At 44.8% G+C, this 19,442-nt stretch overlaps 1 protein-coding gene across 3 annotated transcripts in view; it reads left to right on the top strand.

Moving 5' to 3' along the window:
• Positions 1–19,442, top strand: part of ERGIC3 (ERGIC and golgi 3) — a 446,879-nt gene that overhangs the window by 273,686 nt on the left and 153,751 nt on the right. For all 3 annotated transcript variants that reach the window (XM_069243844.1, XM_069243842.1, XM_069243843.1), the window contains one exon: positions 2,022–2,053. In XM_069243844.1, coding sequence (XP_069099945.1) covers positions 2,022–2,053 — 32 coding nt within the window. The remainder of the gene's footprint in view (positions 1–2,021; positions 2,054–19,442) is intronic.

Genomic DNA, 19,442 nt, shown 5'->3' with positions numbered 1-19,442 from the left:
CTTCAGGACCCAGTCCTCCAGGAAGAGTTCCACTAAAGGTCCCTGTACTTGTTCTTTAAACCCTCTGAGTCTAATATTCTTTCTCCTAAGCACTCTTCCAATTTATGCATCAGGGCCTCCTGCGACTTGACTGTGTCTTGCAACATCCTGACCACCTCCTCCTGGAGAGGTCACATAGACTGTGGTGTTGCTTGCACTGTTTCTGCAATATTCCTCATATCTTCCGTTAAGAGGCTTACTTCAATGTTGATGGTGTCAATGTTTGTTTCCAGAGATTTTCTGTAGTTTAGATTCGTAAGCATCATCTCCATTAACAAGAGTTGTCCTCTTCCTCTGATTTGATCTGTCACTTCCCTGTATTGCAGGTTATTAATAGATTTTGTTGCTATGGGTGTGCTTGCCTGTTTTATCGCTAACCATGATGGTATCCTGTGACTGCTGATTATCGTGCAGAGCTGTACTTTTCCATTGCAGCAGTGCCTGTGGACCGTCTCACAGTGACGCAGGTAGAAGCAGCCATTGCAATTATATATTCAGTGAGTCACAAGTTATAATTGGAGGATTTTGATACATCTCAGTAGCGCATTACAATCAAACTTGCATCAATCTGTACCCCCACGATGTCCTAGCGCAACTGTTCAAGCAATGTTTTATCTACTTTTCACTTTGTGCTACTCAGTGTTTGCAACCAATTTTGCCAGGAGACACCTGTATGTGGACAGTGTGAGGCCAGTATATGTCCACTAGGCAGGCTCGATACCCATTACAACTTTTGTTGATTTCATCCTCCATGTTGAAACCTTTCTCTTCTCTGACAACTGCTTGGGCTCATCTTCCAACAACTGTAGGCGTTCCTGTAAACCTGGTCTGCATTGCTCGCCAGGCCACTGGCACCTTTGGGCTGTTGTGTGCCCTGCCACTGCACACTTTGGGAGAATAACCTCTGCCACCACTCTACCCTTGGCTTCCTCACTGCATCTGCATCACTGTCCCGGGCCACGTATTCAAAATGTCACCCACTCTGCCTCTCTCTAGCCTTTCCACCAGCATTACTCTTTCGTGGGTCCCTTGAGTAGCTCTGTCTCTGAGGACTACAAGACCTCCTGTGTTCTGAGTTGCATAATGTGCCTCTGCTATTTTGTCAATGGACTTCCTGTATGACAAGTGCCTACTTTCTCAAGCAGACATGTCAATCCTGTGTTGCTGCACTGTCCAGCACTCCACTTCTCCAACTCAGCAGTGCGCAGTGTCTTAGCAGTGTGCAGCCTCTTGGCTGTGTGCAACCTCCAGTCTGGGACCCAGTGTGCACGTTAGGTCCACATGTCGTGCCCAAACCAAGGCTCGTTTAGTTGCTTAACTGGTGACTGAGGCCTCTATTACCATGTGGACTTCTGAGCTAGGGAGTGGAGGGATCTGAATTACAATCTTCGCCATTACCTCCCCAGGCAAAACACCTGGTCGTCCCTTGTCCCACAGGACCAGTGATAGCTTAGTGTTTGACCTAGGATGTTAAAGGCTGTGAGAAGCCTTACCAAGACACAACTGTTAAACCATCTTCCTATTCAGTCCCCACTGAACATATTTATTCATACATCAGGACCCAGATGCAGAACTACCGAAGACAGCTGGCCATGCATGTTTTGGGGAATAAAGCTGGATTCCTCTGGCACCCAGACGTTTTTCAGAACAAATGTTTAACATATTATACGGACCAGGAATTCCTAGATGCTCGTGGTCCTGGTTAACTTTGTAGTACTGAGGAGTTTCACCTACAAAGAATTATGTTGCATGGTGAGATTGTCTCTCTTGTGTTTAGACTGATTTGAAAGTTAAGTATTGTATGTCCTAATACCATAGATAAAAGTTTACTTTACATTTTCCAGTTAGTTGATAATGTGTATGGTAAAGTGTATGATGTAAAACTGTTTCTGTTCACAAAAATCATAAATTGAGTAGTGTGGTTACCATTACGTTCTGAAGGTATTGCTTAATTTTTTTATTTTTTCTCTTTTCTATTTCAGTTCATGACCTGCAGAGCTTTGGACTTGATAATGTAAGTATGCTCTTAATACCCTCTGTAACAGTATTTAAATATAAATGTTGTTTTCATTTTGAATTTGTAACTGGAATAGAACCGTTTACTTTACCTTCTTAATTAGGAGATGTGTGTTTTCGCCTTTTCATTGGCAATAATTTAAAGGTTTTAGAGTGGGCATAATTTTTGCCGCTGACTCTGTTCTGTTAACTGTTTGCAAAGCACAGGCATTCAGCTATACCAAAAAGTGCAGTCATTTAGGTACAAAAATAGCCCAGGAACTTTTTTTTTGTTTTCAGTGAGGTTCAGCATTTGTCTGTGCGCCCTGAATTGTATTTACTTTTTTGCAGAATCTGGTTGGATAGGGAAATTATCCTTTGATTTCTCTGACTATATATAATAGGAAGGAGTGATGCCAAGGTTGGGAGTATTTGATGATTGGTCCAAAGAGCTCAGTAAGCCGATCAGTAATAAGAATCAAAATCTTAAGGTGGAAAAATGCAAATAGAAATATCAGGTCAGCGCTGCTCCTCAGAATGGCACGAAGTTGCTGTAGAACTGCAGAGTCTCTTATTTCGCCATCTGAGTTGACTTGAGATATTCACAAAGCTGGGCAAATGCAATTTCTGTATTTTCAAAATGGTGCTTTTATGGCATTCTCTACTCATAGGAGTGCCCCTGGACCTGTCAAAGGTCTCAGCGATTGTGGCCTGACCCCCTCAATGTGTTACGTTTCCTGGAAATCTGCAGCTTTTGTAGACATTTTACTACCAATGTTACACCGACCCTAACTCTTCAGATCGATATTCAGTAAATGAGTGCTGTTCCAATGAAAATGGAGTAAAAGGATCACAATTACAGCCCTCTAGAACATGTGTTGATCCACCTGGGTGTTTGTTACAGGCTCAGGCCTTTAACGCTGGAGCAGGTCTTATAAGGCCGCTAAGACTATTAGAGCATTCTGCCACTAGCGGGCAGAATGTTTTAAGAAATAAAACAAAGACCTCGTGGAGCCCTAGGAGATTGAAATCTCCTCGGGCTTCGTGAGGCCTTTGTTCACAGCAACAGCTGTGTACAAAAACATTAGAGTGTTGGAACTCCGGGCTTCTACCAGAAATTAGAAGCCCGGAGCACTCCATTGTTTTCAGAGGAGCTCCCAATATTCCTTTGTTCTAATATAGCCTTAGAACCCGCCGTAGCGGGCTCTACCGGCTATTAAAGGCCCGCTCCCGCGTTTCGGCGAGGGCATTTAACCAGGGAAAGGGCCTTTAATAGCCGGTAGAGCCTGCTACGCCGGGTTCTAAGGCTATTAGAACATTCTGCCACTCGGGGCAGAATGTTCTATTAAATAAAACAAATTGCTCACGGTGCCCGAGGGGATTACAGTCCCCTCGGGCTCCATGAGGCTTTGTTCACAGCTGTTGCTGTGAACAAAGCGAACATTGGAATGTTGGCGCTGCGGGCTTTTACCGGCCAGTAAAAGCCCGCAGCACTCCATTGTTTTCAATGGAGCTGCCAACGTTCCAATGTTCTAATTTTGATTATACTAAGTCCCTCGGATTTGTGGTTCTTTACATTTTAGCCTAAAAGGATTTCCTGCCTCTTGAAATCCAGGCTAAAACCTAATTCTTCATTAAACAAAATGACACAGATCAAAAGTATGGAATAGGGTGCAAAAGCTGTCTGGCAGTGCAAGCAGCTTTCAGTTGTCTGCTGTTTGCTCAACAAAGGGCAGAATTCTAGATAGACCACTGTCTTATTTTCTGTCAGGTTTCACGTAAACAGCAGTGCTGGCATGCAGACTATTTTATTTTACGTTGATTTTATTACTTATGGATGAGCAAACTGTGGAGCTGACGGCTTAACTGGTGCTGGCCCTGGTGGTGGATGTTTCCCAGCTGAAACCCCATCTTTCTGAGCACTGATTTCTCATTGCCTCTAATTTAGATACACTATAACTGTTTGAGAGTCGCATTGAATTTTGAAGAGTAGATCACAAGCCCACCTATATTCCATGAAATAGAATACAAAGGCTATCATTTGTTTCAAACCAATGCAGCTAAATGCAAGGGACTGGAATTTTATGATTCTTATTTGACAGGACACTAGTGTTCTAATAAGATGGTGGCTTTAGATAACTCAAGTCTAGGAGTTCCTTCCTTTCTATGAAGATAGTGATCAGGTGAAGTGCAAGGTTTACTTATGCCACCTAGAACTCCACATTTTACCTAGAAGACATTTGCAAGGGATTTAATCATATGACTACATAGCAAAACAAGGTTTATACAGCTCGCCATAGTTTTCTATGTCTAAGATGGCTTATCTTTTGGTATGTAGGGTATTGCCATCTGCTTTTAATCGTACTGTTTCTTTTGTCAAAATGTCTTTGGTTGCAGGAAAGTCTTCTCGAATTGGGATTTGCTCCCACAATATGGGTTGGGTCTTCTCCATTTGGGAAGCAGGGACGTTTTCTCCATTAAAAGTTTGCAATTTATCTCAGGGAATTGGAAGATATTTTGCAAGGGCATTTGCACAGCCACATAATGGACTCCTACTACCACATAGAAACCAATGTACTAAGTTGTGTTAGTTACTCTTCCAATTCCTGATTTGACATGTTCAAGGAGCTATATTTTTACATAAGTCTTATTCTGGAGCCTTTTTAAAATGTCAAGTTTTTATTTTTGTATGAATATTATTTTCCCATGATCATGAAGTCAGTATTTGTGTCTTGTGGTGTCATTCTTGAAAAAAAAAAATAGGTTCTTTGACCAAGAAGCCTTGATTAGTAAAAATCTGGAATTAATTAAAATCTAGTACAAAACATCAAAGGATTAAAAAAAAATATTGCTTAGTCCCAATTTACCTACCTGATCGCAGTCTACAGATCATATAGGCTTGAGGTTGGGCGAATTCCGGTTTATAGAAGCAATTTTGTTAGATTCCAGTTTCTGATAGGTTGGTAGGGTTGTGGGCCTGATGAGCCCAATCCGGAGCTAAGAGAGACCATCCCTGCCTTACCTGGTAAGGGCTCTTCCGTCAGCATTTCTTTTGAATTCTTGGCTGGTTCTGACTCATAACACAGGGGAAGAGAGACTGTAGCTGTCATGGATGTCTCTTGCCTTTACAACATCTGTGGCTCTGATTTGCTTTGGATCATTTGTAAGCCTCATTGTGGCAGAATGCACTCTGTTCACGTACATTTCTTAACAGTCAGACGGAAATCATGTAACTGAATACACTGGAAGATTATTGTTAGTAACATGATTAAAACAGCTGCTTTGGAGCTGCTGATACGATCTTTGAACTACAAATTCCCACTGCCAGCAGCCATATTGGGATTTAGAGGTGTTTAAGCTGTGCTGTAACTTGGATTTATGGGTGTCATTGCTGTTTTGAATAGCAAATGTCCCTCCCAATTTCATGCTGTTAACCTGGTCGCCCAGAAACAGTTGTTACGTCTTGAGTTAATTCACACTGTGAAGCTGCTGCACGTATGAAAGAACCACATACTATAGAGCGGATGAACAGGATACTGCAAGGCTGTAGAGATCGATTGAAATTTAAGGGCCAGGTATTGGTACTTATGTTGATCACGAAAGCTAAGGTAAAAGAAACCCTCGTAGAGGGCCTGTATCCACAACATGAAGCTAAACAATTTGATAGAACGTCTATTGGTATAATTGTAAGACTGGTTTATTCTGTATAGAAAAATACTGGTTTACCGAAATTAAAAAGTACCAAGTTACCCTTGAGTTAAGAGCTGTTGTAAAATCGACATTTGATCTAGTAATGCTGCACCAGAAGATGCATTCTGCTTGCAATCAAGTGAACTGAAGATTGCTGTGTGTCTACACATATCAGTAAGGTTCACATCATTGAAATTTACATGGGACAATATGACTACTGCCTACCTGCATGTAATTACTTTGTAAACCTTTGTTGGTTGGGGACAGAGGAATTGGATATTGTCATTGTTTGCCACTGAGATCTTGTACGAGTTATTGCAAGACTGTAAATCATTTTTGTTTTTTTGTTTTTTCTTACTTAGATACCATTGTAATTGGAGGGGGGGCAGTGTAATAAACAAAAACATATCTTACTATATCCTGCCTATCCAATCATTATTTTCCTTTCTATCTCCAGCCTCTCCTCTTAACATGTTGTGACTTCATTTCTGTGTCACTAATCATGAAGGGCGCGATCGCGGTGGGAGGGATTGGATTATGTGGCTTTATCTTATCAAGATGGGTCTACTCCATTAACAAAGAAGAAATTAACCCTGCTCATCCGCACATCTCTTGAGAATGCTCATGACCAAAGATCGACTTACACAAGCACATCAAATTATTCAAAACATCAGCTGTGTCCATCACCATTATGTGTACAAGCCTCGTTACTACAGATCTCTTTGTTTGCTATTGTGGGTAAAGGCCTAATAGGTTCAATAACAATCCCTCTCTAATGACACAAATCCGCCGAAATGTTATGGTGTTTGTGGCTTTATGTTATAAAGATGGATCTACCCCATTAACAAAGAAGAAATCAACCCTGTCCACCCACACATCTCTTGAGAATGCTCATGACCAAAGATCGACTTATACAAGCACATCATATTATTCAAAACTTCAGCTGTGTCCATCACCATTATGCACAAGTCTCGTTACTACGGATCTCTTTGCTATTTTGGGTAAAGGCCTAATAGGTTCAATAACTATCCCTCTGTAATGACACAAATCCGCCAAAAGTTTATGGTGTTTTGCGCATGCAATCTGGAGATAAAAGTAGGTTTTTCCATAACCATGCATTGATCAAGACCTCGTTTCCATTCCTTCACTGAGGGAACTCCATCCCACTATAGAGCTTAATGTGGAGATTACTTTCTTACAGAAATTGCTTATGGTAGTGCAGTCCGAAACAATTTCCTGTAGGTTTCCAGCCTGAGAAATATATCTAAGTCATGTTAGGGAGGCACTTGCACCCATCCTCCATAATTTATTAGGTGTAAAGTAAATCCTGTATAGGAACTTCAACTGGATCAAGCAATATCTAGATGCAATGACAGATTATCTTGAGGATGCAAAGGCTTCACCTCTCTCCTCATCAGAGAGTGAAGCCTAGTTCTTTCCCTATGCTTGTCATAATGCCTCGAAGGAATGGTAAGAGTTAATTATTAGGGACCTATAAATAAGAGAACTTTTGTGATTGATTCTTCTACTAGCAGATTTATCTCCAAGGCAGTAAATTCCTCTAGGTTGTCCAGCTCAGCAATGTATGAGGTGAATGCATGTTGCAGCTGCAAATGGCAAAAGAATTGACTGCAAATGTAGTCATTTTGCAGCTCTTGAACCAATGTCCGTACCGTAGCTGACAACACGTCTGCAATAAGGGAGATCCCAATGGTGTCCCATTGTTTGAACACCCTCAGAGCTGCCATCTGCTCCAGCCTAGCCCCAATCCACTGTGTTGTTTCTCCAGTGAATTTCCATTCCCTATATTTAAGTATGTCCTTCCAAATCTTAAAGAGTACATTATTAGTCATGGGAGCACAGGGTGCATCAGCCCACCATGTAGGAAGTGTGAGATTGGCACACCCTGCATCGCTGTCCTGTTGGATGGATATGCTGGATTTAATGTCAGTCCCCTTCATAAGTGGATTTGAAGCACTTCTTTAAAGCTATCTGGGGAGTTCCCTTATTCCGTAGGAAACTCTGCAACATACATTCAACTCGCCCAAAGAAGTAGTGTGGTATTTTGAAGGGGAAGTTCTGGAGGTGATAAAGCAGCCATGATGGAGCTAGTGCAGCCCATTTGTGCTACCAGAGATCATCCGAAGAATGGAGACCCTGAAGATGCTGATTTGGTTTGAGGGGTCAAGACTGGTTACAGCTCATCCACCACCATTAGCATATGTGAGGCTAAGGACAAGGAATAACAGTAACATATTGGCCCACTCACTAATTTGATGTATCAAGTTACCCTGACCTGAAAATAGGAAGGAACTGTTGTTACCCATAAGAGATTCTGACCCCCTTGCTGCCCCAAACCACTGAAATCTCTTCATAGAGGTAGGACTGGGGCCAGAATCAAAAAGTCGAAGACCTCGGACTGTCTCTACAAGTCACAGGCAGACCACCACCACTGAAGCTCATGCAGTTGATGCCACCTGAAAGAAGGGAAGTTTCTGCATGCCCCACAGACCTGTTTAGCTTTTACTGCTAGCCATCCCCACCTCAATCCTTCTTCAGTACAGGTTACAGCACCTGGCTTAGGCAGTCCTTCAGTCTGTACCTCACCTCAGGCAGCGAAATATGTTTCCACACAACACCCAGTGTGCCCAATTCATATCCGAAATTAAAATTCTGCTGTTGACTTGCATGTCCAAGGAAGCTTTGTTGCCAGCACATATTTGAAGCACTGACTCTGCCAGTGACTTAAAATGGATAACACTTTTATCTTCAATATGTCATGGGGTCTGTGAAGTGGGGGAAGACTGATGTAGAATTGAGGCGCAGAACCTTTTGCTTGATCTACGTTGGCTTTACATGAGTGAACCTTTTGGTTTGCCTTTAAGTGTTGTTAGAGCCACATGGAGTACAGGGAGAATACTCTTAATACATGTCCAAAGCGTTTTTGCTATCTGCCTCCATCAGCTTGATTCACTGATTCTACCCTTGATGAAAAAGGAGCAGCCCTTTGTTTTAAATGTTATAAAGATCTTGTGGGTGCAGTGTCTGGGCAAGGCAAGACCAAGTGCTGGGCTGTCTGCATCAGATACAGCATGGAGGATGCTGGCCTGGGTCACTGCCCTCTTGGTCTTTTTTTTGTGTTTTTTAACCTAAGGCCACATTGAGTGGGATCAGAAGGTAGGAAACTCTTAGCACATTTAGCAGATGTGGTTGAACCTCTTCACAGGTGATTGCACATTACTGTGAAGGCCTGTGTTTATACTTGGTTTGCCATGAAATTGGTTGGCTTAACACTGTGGTATCTGTAAATAAATTCTCTTCATTTATTTTGAGTCACTGTTTGATCATACTTTAGCAATGAGACTAATGAAAGGCTTAGTACAGCCTCGATGAGACCATCCCCAGATTTCCAACAAAACTGATCCAGAACGGGGGCTAGCTTGAGAAGAGTCTAGGCATCTGCCAATTTCATCTTTGAGTAAACTCATGGTTGATGATAGGTGACAAGCATGGGTATCAGCATGGCACCCAAACTGTGTGGTTCCGCCCGGACTGGCTTTCCTGTTAACAATTCTGTGTGAGGGGACCATCCACCTGCCCCCTCATAAACTGGAGACAACACAGGCACTGACCTCCATGGAGAAGACTCGGAGTGGCCCCCTCCATGCCCCAACGGTTAGCCAAGATGTTAGGCAGGACTCTTCCCCTCTCCCCTCCGGGCTTGGAGGCAGAGAGATACAGCAAAGCCTTGAGGGAGGAGGGCCGTGCTGCGGATTGGCCTTGTGGGAACACTGTAGCTGCAGGAGAAGCAGGGTTGGGCCACCGAGGAATACTGTCTCCTGCCCCCCTAGAAGGCTGACAGGCAACATGCACTGCAGCCTCCAGAAGAGGAATACCACATGAAGGATGAGGCAGCAGTTACGGGCCTCAAATGGCCCCGGGGCAGGGGGAGTGCTTTTACTGCAGACGTGGATTTGGCCCTCCTTGCACAGAGGCAGGGGAAGTGGAGTGATGACAGCAGGGGGCTGTGCTGTAGGGCGCAAGGACCCTAGTAGATTGCTCATGAGGTGGGCAGATCCCTCCTCCATACATGGCAGCGGGGTGTGGCAAAAGAGGGCAAATACCCTGGAACAGCAAGAGAGGACACCCAAGGGCCACAACTGTTTTCAAGAGCTCCTGGGAGGGTCGGCCGCATGACGGAGATGGGGGGGCCCCCACAGGTGAGGAGGAACCCCACAAGGCGTTCACCGGACAGTGGCTTCCTGGGGGAGCAGGCGGAGGCACTACAAGGAGGATATTGCTACAAAGAAAGGAGAGGGGCCCAACAACAACAGCCAAATCTACCCTCCGGGCCCATCAGGGCAACGGTGAAGGGAAACACGCTCAGCCCCCACTGAAGGCCAGATTGGAAAAATATGCATTCCACAGTGAGACGGGGTAGGGCACAAGATTGGCACAGGACTGAGATACATGAAGGCAGCGACCAGGAGCCCTCATTGAAAGACATAATGCAGACAATCAGAGACACGCAGACCACCCTGGAGGGGAATATCAATACAGTGGTCATCAATAACACCCTTATCCAGGCAGATTTACAAAAGATGTCTTCAACATTGTCTGCCAATGAACAGCTCCTGAAAGAACACCCAGACTCAATAAAAAATCAGCAAGGCAAGGTGTCACACCTAGGAGATGTTATATAAGGCGTAGAAGGTAAGTCTCTCCAAAACAACATCTGCCTGGTGGGCCGACCAGAATGTAGCAAAGGGAGAGACCTGGGGCGTTTCCTGGAAACCTTTGTTCATAACAAGCTTCGACCAGAGGTCATCTACACACAGTTTGTGATAGAAATGGCTTACCTGATCTCTGGAGATCCTCCAAACCTGGTGCAGGCCATGGCCCATCATAGCCAGAGTTGTAAACTACAGACACAGGTATGCAATTCTCAGGGCGCCTGGCAGAAACAGCCTACTGCTAAATAATAAACAATAAGCGGTGCAGGCAAGGAGACAGTCCTTTGATAAGGCAAAACAGGAGTTACATAAGCAAGACCTGCAGTATTTGATTATCTTATTGATCCACCCCACTCCAGCGGTGGTGTGGGACTGTTGGATGGTTGGCTCACGGTGGGAGGGAAACAGCACCAGGTTGTGAAACAGACAGTGGTGCCTGGGGTGTGTTCCCCCAGGCCAGATGACAGTCCAAGAGTCTCGCCGGATTCCGAGGAGGGATCGGGACAGACCAGCACACCATCCGAATCGAACTGATGACTGAGATTGTGACTCGCATCACAGATCAGTGATCTGCAAGGCCTCGGGAAGCCAGGAGAAGGGCAAAGAGTTGCTGATGATACCACCACTGCCCCACCACAGGACATGAACTACACCTGGTGTTGTGTACTGGATGTAGTTGCTATTGATGATGAGTTGGTTTGATCAGGTGGATGGAGAGGCGATAGATGTCTTGGTCATTGGAGTGGTGACCAGCTGTAAGGTAACAGCCTGAGAGAGTGGGGAGTGGGGCACAGGTAGGGGAGGTTAGAATATATGGTTAATTTGGTTATCGTGCACCACACAGATGATGGAACACTGATGCACAATTTGGGGACGGGGGGAGTCAGGAGCCAAGGCTCAAACACAGCAATCACAATATGAGAGGCAACACCGCTCCACAGGGATTGGATCTAACAATACTCTCATGGAAAGTTAACGGCCCAGGGAGCTGGTTTTAAAAGGGGGTGATCTTGCAGTACCTGCTACAACATAACCCTGACATTTGCCTTCTTCAAGGGACCCACCTGATTGACATCAATTGTGCCTTCTTGGGGAGGGCTTGTTACAATGTCTTTGTGGGGATACTATGGCACCGCACAGGGAGAATGGGAACAAATTGCACCGGCCTCCTGGTATCTTTCCCCGGTACTACAATCCACACTGTTGCCCAAAATAGAGGATTGGGTGCTCCAGCTTCCAGATATCACAACGTGGTTTATTTCAACCTCACCATGGAGGGCACGTAAAGTCTTTTTTAATTTTTTTTTATTTATTATAAGTCTTTTTAGACGGGAACGACTGATAGGACATGACCGCAGACTTTGATCGTTCTCTGAAGCTCAGTATATACATATGCTTCCTGGAGTAATCACTTCATGTTGTAGATTTAACTGTATTCTGGTTCCAAGTTCCCAAAGGACATGCTTCAAGAACACTAAACTTTTGTTTAGGGGCATATCAGATAATTTCCCAGTACACAGCTGACAGGCACGGGAACATTGAGATGGGGCGCATGGATGTTGGATTCCTGGGAACTGGAGGACTGGCAGACTAGAAAGATGGTTCCAGACAGTACAGAAATCTTTTTTAAAGAAAACACTGGCTTGGTTGCTTCTGAAGTAGTAGTTTGGTAAGCCTTCAAAGTGGTTCCTGGGTTGCCTTAATCTCCAACAAAGTGGGAAAGAAGAGGAAGCAACTAAGGGAGGAGATAGCTCCAGGACAGAAAATAGTAGCTAACGACTGGAAATAAATATATACAGCATTCCACTACGGAGCTGCTGCAGGGCACAGCAATGCTAAGGAAGGAATACAGGCAGTTAGTGGGACAAGAGGCCCAGGTGCTCTTCCACTCCTAACAAGCCCAACTGTATGATGTTGAGAACAAAGTGGGCAAACTACAAGCATGATTGTCAAGAAGGGGCCTGATGGGTCCATATGGTGCTTGGTGAGGAAGGGAGGGAAAAGGTGATGGGAGATGACATTGTGGAGACCTTCGTGCGGTAGCTCCAAATTCTGTACTGTTGTGGGTCAATTTAACCGCTGTGATTGGGCACACTTATTTTAGCTATGGGCCTGTGGCCTGTGCCTTTTTACCTACTTCTTTCTCATTCATTCCTTTTATTATTTTAGCATGGCTTCATTTTAGCGGGATGTTTTATAATTTTTGTATCAGTTGCCTTTCCACGCTGGAATTATTCCTTTTGCAGGGCATTCTTGTGCTCTGCTCCGGGTTGTATATTACAAAATATGATAGTTTAAGAGTACAAAGTCCACCTTACACAGAAAAGTTGCCTTAACACATCAGGCCAGTTCTTAGAAAACAATATGTTTTATTATAAAAACATCACACTGACACAATTAGGTTAGAGGGGGACTTTCCAGCTATCCATCTTATGCTATACCATGTTGGCTCAGCCCTGCTAGACTTTGCCCCGTCACCCAAGCCACTTGGGAGGATTGCCAGCAGACCACCAGCAAAAAAAACTCTGCTTATTATTCAGGTATGGGGCTGGGGCTTCCTTTCAGAGACTAGTACAAGCTGAAAAGGGTTATCACTTTTACACTCTCATGTACAAGCAAGAAGTGTGGGTAGGGACTTAGATTCACTAGTATGACAGGATGCTGGGACATTTGAGCTGTTTCACACTCATGGTCACAGTAATAATAGTATTGTGCTTCATTTTTCTTATATTCGCAGCTCATGCTTTTTTACATAGAATAAAGTTGCTTCAATAAAATATATTGAAACCTGTCCTGCATTTCTCTGTCTGTCTTGCATGTATGATAGAGTGTGCAAATGAGAGAAAGAGGTAAGATATGTTCTACCACGACTCCCCTGAGGAGTCAGTGTCGTATCAGGCAGCCACAAATCACCTTTACTTTCTAGGTTTGGGTAAGGTACTGCTAGCTAGCTGAAATTATAGGACAATTACTCTGCTTTTACAGAGGTGTGGTGGCTAATCAATTGATATGGGTGGTAGACAAACTCATTACACCGGACCAGTCTGCCACAGCGTCAACTAGACTCAATCTATGAAGGTTATTTGGTTGTCTAGCACAACAACAGACTATGCAGGAACCGGTGGTCTTGATGACACTAGATGCCAAAAAGGCCTTTGACTTAGTGAACTGAGACTCCTTGTGGCTGGTTCCTGGACAAGATGGAGTTCGGGCTGGCATTATTTTCCTGGATGTTTTTGTTCTACACAGCGCCAGTGGCAGCAGTTACGTCAACAACGTGATATCGAGGGAATTCCGGACAGGTAGAGGAACAAAAAAGGGGTGTCCTCTTTTCGCCTTGTTTGCATTGGTGCTTGAACTGCTGGTGTGTTGGGTGAAGATGGACACACAGATCAGGGTCCTACAAAGGGATCATCAATGAGAGGACACCAACTCTCTTTACACAGCCAACATTCTGTTGTACCAGGCAGACCACACACACACATCCATACCAAGGGCTTTGGAAATACTTGACATATATGGGAAATGCTCCACAGTAGGTGTTAACTGGAATGATGTGGTGGCGTTTCCGCTAGGCTGGCAGGATTAGTGGCCTTACCCTCTCCGATGGACCACAGACTGGTTTAAATCTCTGGGGGTCTATATTAGTCTAGACCCAGGTGATTTTCTCCTCCAACTATAAACTCAACATGGGGTACTGGAGGAAACTCTCCTTGTCCCTGATGGGTAAAATGATAGCTCTACCCAATTCTTGTATTTGCTGCAGAACTCACTATATCAAGTCCCCCATATTTACTGCATATTTACATTACAGAGCCACAACCGGCCACCACTCAGTTCGCCCCAAATAGGAATGCGACTTGGGAAAGATAGAGGACAAGGACTGGGGAGATGCCTGTCGATACCCGAGAGAGGTAGTCATCAAAGCATGCATTAGACAAGTGCAACTCAAAATATTACATTGAGTGTTATACACGAGTAATAGATTGTATATCATTAGGAACACTGACACTGATAAATGCCTAAGAGGCTGTAAACAGTGAGTTTGCAATTACCTACTCTATGGGAGTGCCCTAGGATACAATACTACTGGCAGAGTGTAAGCAGATGCATTTCCGAAGTTCTGGAATACAAAATTGAGGTTGGAGCGAGAATGGCTACAATTGGCATCTGGGGGAGCAAGTGGGGTCCAAAAACGCTAGATTATTTTCTAATGTACCTGTATTGGCTAGAAGACATTGCCCGTTTGTGGGGGAGCAGAGAACCTCCTACACTAGCGCTGTGGAGGACCAAGTTGGATTGGTGCATGCGGGCCAAAGCCATGGTATAGAAATTAAAAAAAACGGGGGTGCCCACAGAAGTTTGACAAGGTATGGGGCCATGGAAAGGGTCGGAGATACAGGGAAAAATTAGTATACAAACTATTGTGTGGTACCTACGATTGGCCCTGTTGAACCAATACATCCGGATGTCGGGTGGTGGGGTGATATTACCTGTAATATTCTAAATCAGTTGGTACTGATTTACAAAATAATGTTTTTTGTTTTTTTTTAAATAAAGTTGATAAGTAAGTACCGCAAAGCTGGAGCAGGTTTTCCTGATCGTGAGCCCTGGTATGTGAATGCCTAGTTACATATCTGTACTGTATAGTAATAGTCAGGAAAGCGAGATGTGCAAGGTGGAATGGGTTCAGATGGTGAGTGCTGGATTGATTTGAAAGGGGTCATGAAATAATCAACGAGAATGTTGCTAAAATATGAGAGGAAAAGTGAAAAATCACATGTATGATACAGTTTTACTAGTAATTGTTAACTTCATAGAGAAGACTAGGGATCAGCCCAATAGAAAGCAGGCAAACGTAGCTCTTACACTCTATGGGTATAATAGGGATGTAAGAGCACACCATTTAACATTCTCATACTGAATTAGAAATATGCCACAGATCACGGTACTCCTGGTGTGCATACTTCAATTCAGATGTTTGAGAGAAACAGAGGATTCTTTAAATATAGTGATATAATGGATGAAGGGAACACGTGCATGAGGAGCTGTAGTTGAGTATTCGAATTTCAAATAGACCTTTTACTGCACATACTTTAGGTACTGAAGTGTTGCAAGGGGAACTGAAATGAAGCATTAAGAAATTTGGTCTACTTATGAACAAGGGCAATGTCTTCAGTTACAGCTAACCGCATCCTCCCATGATGAAACTTCATAACACTGATTGCTAATGAGAGTATCAGCATTCATACTGACTATGTGGGCCTGATGCCGTTCCTTGTAGAGGGTAGCTATGGAAGAGCTATATGTCTGTGTGCACCAATAATTGGCCTCCCAACGTATTTCCTCTTCTATCCAGATGGTGAACGGGAGAGTCACTGTAAGCTACTAGAATTGGGATGGAAACAGAAGTCTTCACCCTTATATATAGGAGATTGATGGAGTGTAGTTGGCCGCAGGCCAAGAAGCTCACCATAAAGGGTCCATCCTCCTTCGGCTCAACAAGAAAATCCTGCCATTTCTGCGGACTTCCTACACTGCCTGGGATCTGCATCATGAATACCCTGCGGGGAAGGTGGCATGGCGAGTTCATTCAGACAACTGCCTTTAGGGGCCAGCAGCGCTGTAGTGTTGGTGCTTGGTGGTAAAAGAATGAAGATCTAGAATCCTGCTCCAAATGAAATGTCAGAATCCTTGGGAAGACACTGAGTGCACAAACCTGGACAGTTCATAGAGAAGTTACTGGTGGATCTCTTTGAAAGGGAACAACTCTCATATTTGTTTGTTATGGAATAGTACTCATCCTCTATTCACGCTTATCCCACCTCCTGGCACCACCCCGAAGCACATCATTGTCTTTTACCTAAATTACTCTGACTTTTAACACCGGAGCCCCTGGAAAGGGAAAAAGACAATCTGGAACACCAGGGCTCGAGCCTCTACATCATCCTCTGACCTCGTGGCTGTGGAGCAGGAGACTGAGCCATCTTTTGTCATGGTGAAGAAGTCTCTTTGCACACCTGGCATGAAATATACAATGCTGTTGCCAGTTAGACTAAGACTAGCATAAAGGGAAAACACACATTTTAGCCATGCATGATGAAGTATCCAGCACAGTAAAGCTACACATCACAAGGAAGGGGGCTGCTAGTAAATTAGTCAGTCCATCAAGTTGCTGCTATGAATTTCCACAGCACGAGGCTGAATTAGGATTAGCAGTGGAGTGACAAAGCAACATGGGGGGAATCCTTGGTTTTGGCACACTGCCCATTGTTAATCTGCTCCTACTAGTTCTGATTGACGTTGGCATGAGACCTAAAGTAAGCTGAGTAGCATGAATGACGGTCATTCCGTATTATATTTTTCTTTAAATGTTGAAGTAGTTCACCCACCATGTTTCCTATTTGCAACTCAGAATGATATAAAGGTACACCAGCTGTAGGTGGTTTAGGAGGAAACACACTTTTTAAAGTTTTTATTTATTTATTGGTAATTTTTCACTTCTGTTTTCAGTTATGATTTAACAATACAACAACATAAGAAGTATAACAATCAGTGCATATTGATAATTCGATGAAGGGCCGGTCTCATAGTTCTGGTAATGCATGAAAGGCAATACATACATCCAAGGTCGCATTGCCAACTGAACAGGGCCCCTTGCACTTCACAGCACTCCGATGCCCAGGCAACCCATCGACCCACATGGAAAGGGACCATCTGGTAACATTGTTAGTCATCTGAGATCACAGTGTCAAAAACATAGTGGTGCCCCACATCACTCCCCTTCACTAGGGACGTCCATAGAATCGTGTTCATCCTCCTCTGTAAAATTATGGAGAAGAGACCCCCACAACATGATTGTCTCTGAGGCCCCCCTATGCCTGCAGGCATTACGCACATTCACCTCCTCCAGTACTCCCCACTCAAGGAGATCCCTCCGCCACAAGGACACTTGGGAAACCGGAAAGCTCACCCAACAAACGGCCACTATTCTCTTCGCCAGCATTAATGCCAGTTGGGCCATCATGTGATGTATCTGTTGTCGCCTGGCTTAGACACCACTCCCAGAAGGCAGGCCTGCGGGGTTAAGGGTATCGCAATGCCAGTTCCTTCTGCCATCTTTGGCACTACACCTTCCCAGTATCCCTGAACCCCTGCACAGGCCCAAGCCAAGGCCAGATGCAAAATACTAGCACCAAGCTCCGCACATCTCAAACACTGCGCATCCCTGTCTGCAGTTATTCTATTGAGACGCCCAGGGGTCACATATGCATCATGCAAGAAGTTACAATGGAGAAATTTAAAACTATGATTGCAGGACATTTTCTTCACCAGCATACACACTTGCGCCCAGTCGGCGTCTGTTACCAGCTCCCCCAACTCCCTTGTCCATGCGTCTCGTGCAACACACTGGGGCAACACCTTATCACCTCTGACAGCTTTATAGAATAATGAAATGAGGTGTCACCCCCCTCTCTCCATCGGAGCAGACTGCCCAACACTCAGGAGAGTTGCAGGGCAGCTGGGAACCCAACCCAAACCTCCAGAGCCACACTTTCCAGCATGGCATACTGTAGGAACTGGCCTGGCCCCAGTTTGAAGGTTTCCTGAGCCTCTGGGAACTCGATAAACACCTCCTCGGAGTACAGGACCCCACCGGTCTGACAACCCCCGGCTCTCCAACGAACCATAGACATGTCTGCATCAATAGCCCTGAATGGGGCGAGGTCCAAAATGCGCAGCTCTCTGTCGAATGGTGCCCTACCTAACACTTTACCCACAAATGCTTCCCAGATTGCTGCGGTCTGCTTCACCAACTTCTCCTTCGATTGCCCTCCCAGCATCAAGAGTTGCGCCAATGTATCCACACCCATGTGCCTAGGAACAACCTCTTCTCCCAGTTATCTGACACTGTCAGCCACTGCGCAGCATGTTGTAAATTGGCTGCATAATAGTAGTGTTGCACATCGGGTAGGGCAAGACCGCCATCTTCCATATCATATTTAAGAACACGCAAAGCCACTCTACTACCCAGACCAGGGAGAGAAGCAGACTGTTTAACTTCCAAAAAAAAGGGAGAGCAGAGTGGAAACATGGCATTCTGAACCAGATAAAGGCAACATGGGAGAAAAACCATCTTCGCCACAGCAACCCTGCCTATCACAGACAAGCGGAGTCGACTCCAAAGTGCCACGGACCCTTCAAGGTCTTCTGTCTTCATTGATGAGTCTGTGTGTCCTCTGTATAGGACACCTATATACCCAGATATCTAAAGCCTTCTAATTCCCAGCGGAGGCCGAGCTCAGGCAATCATTCAACAGGAACCTCCACCAGGCTGCCCAACGGAAATAGGAGCGACTTCCCAACATTGACCCCGCCGCCCCAAACCACACCAAAGGTTTCAAGGAGCCCCATCGAGATTGGCACTGCCTGGTCAGGTGTATGGGACATATACCAACACATCATCCGCGTACAGAGAGAACATGTGTGGAGTCTCCAGTATTAATTCCCCACTGCTCCATCTCCATACGCATGTGGATTGCCGAGGACTCAATGGCGAACAGCAGTAGTGAGAGGCGGCATCCCTGCCTGGTACCCCTCCTCACTTCCCACTCCCCGGAGAGGTCTCTTCCGATTCGAACACGAACCGAAGGGCTAGTATACAAGAGGCGCACCCAGCCACAAAAGACAGGACCAGATCCCATTCCCTGCAGCACAGCCATAAGGTACGGCCACTCCGCTGTATCAAACGCCTTTTCCAAGTCAAGTGTTACTAAAGCCATCTCAGAGGCACTGTCCATTATTTCGTGCAATACATTGATGAGTCTGCGGAGATTAAGAGTGGTGCTGCTTGCCGGCATCAAGCCAAACTGATCTTAATGTACCAGTGTGTGGACTACTGTTGATAACTGTGATGCCAATACTTTGCATGGTATTTTAACATTTGTATTAAGCATCATGAGAGGCCTGTATGAAGACGGGTCA

Source organism: Pleurodeles waltl, chromosome 7 (assembly GCF_031143425.1).
Source record: "Pleurodeles waltl isolate 20211129_DDA chromosome 7, aPleWal1.hap1.20221129, whole genome shotgun sequence".
NCBI lineage: Eukaryota > Metazoa > Chordata > Amphibia > Caudata > Salamandridae > Pleurodeles > Pleurodeles waltl.
This window is presented reverse-complemented; position numbering and strand designations above follow the sequence as displayed.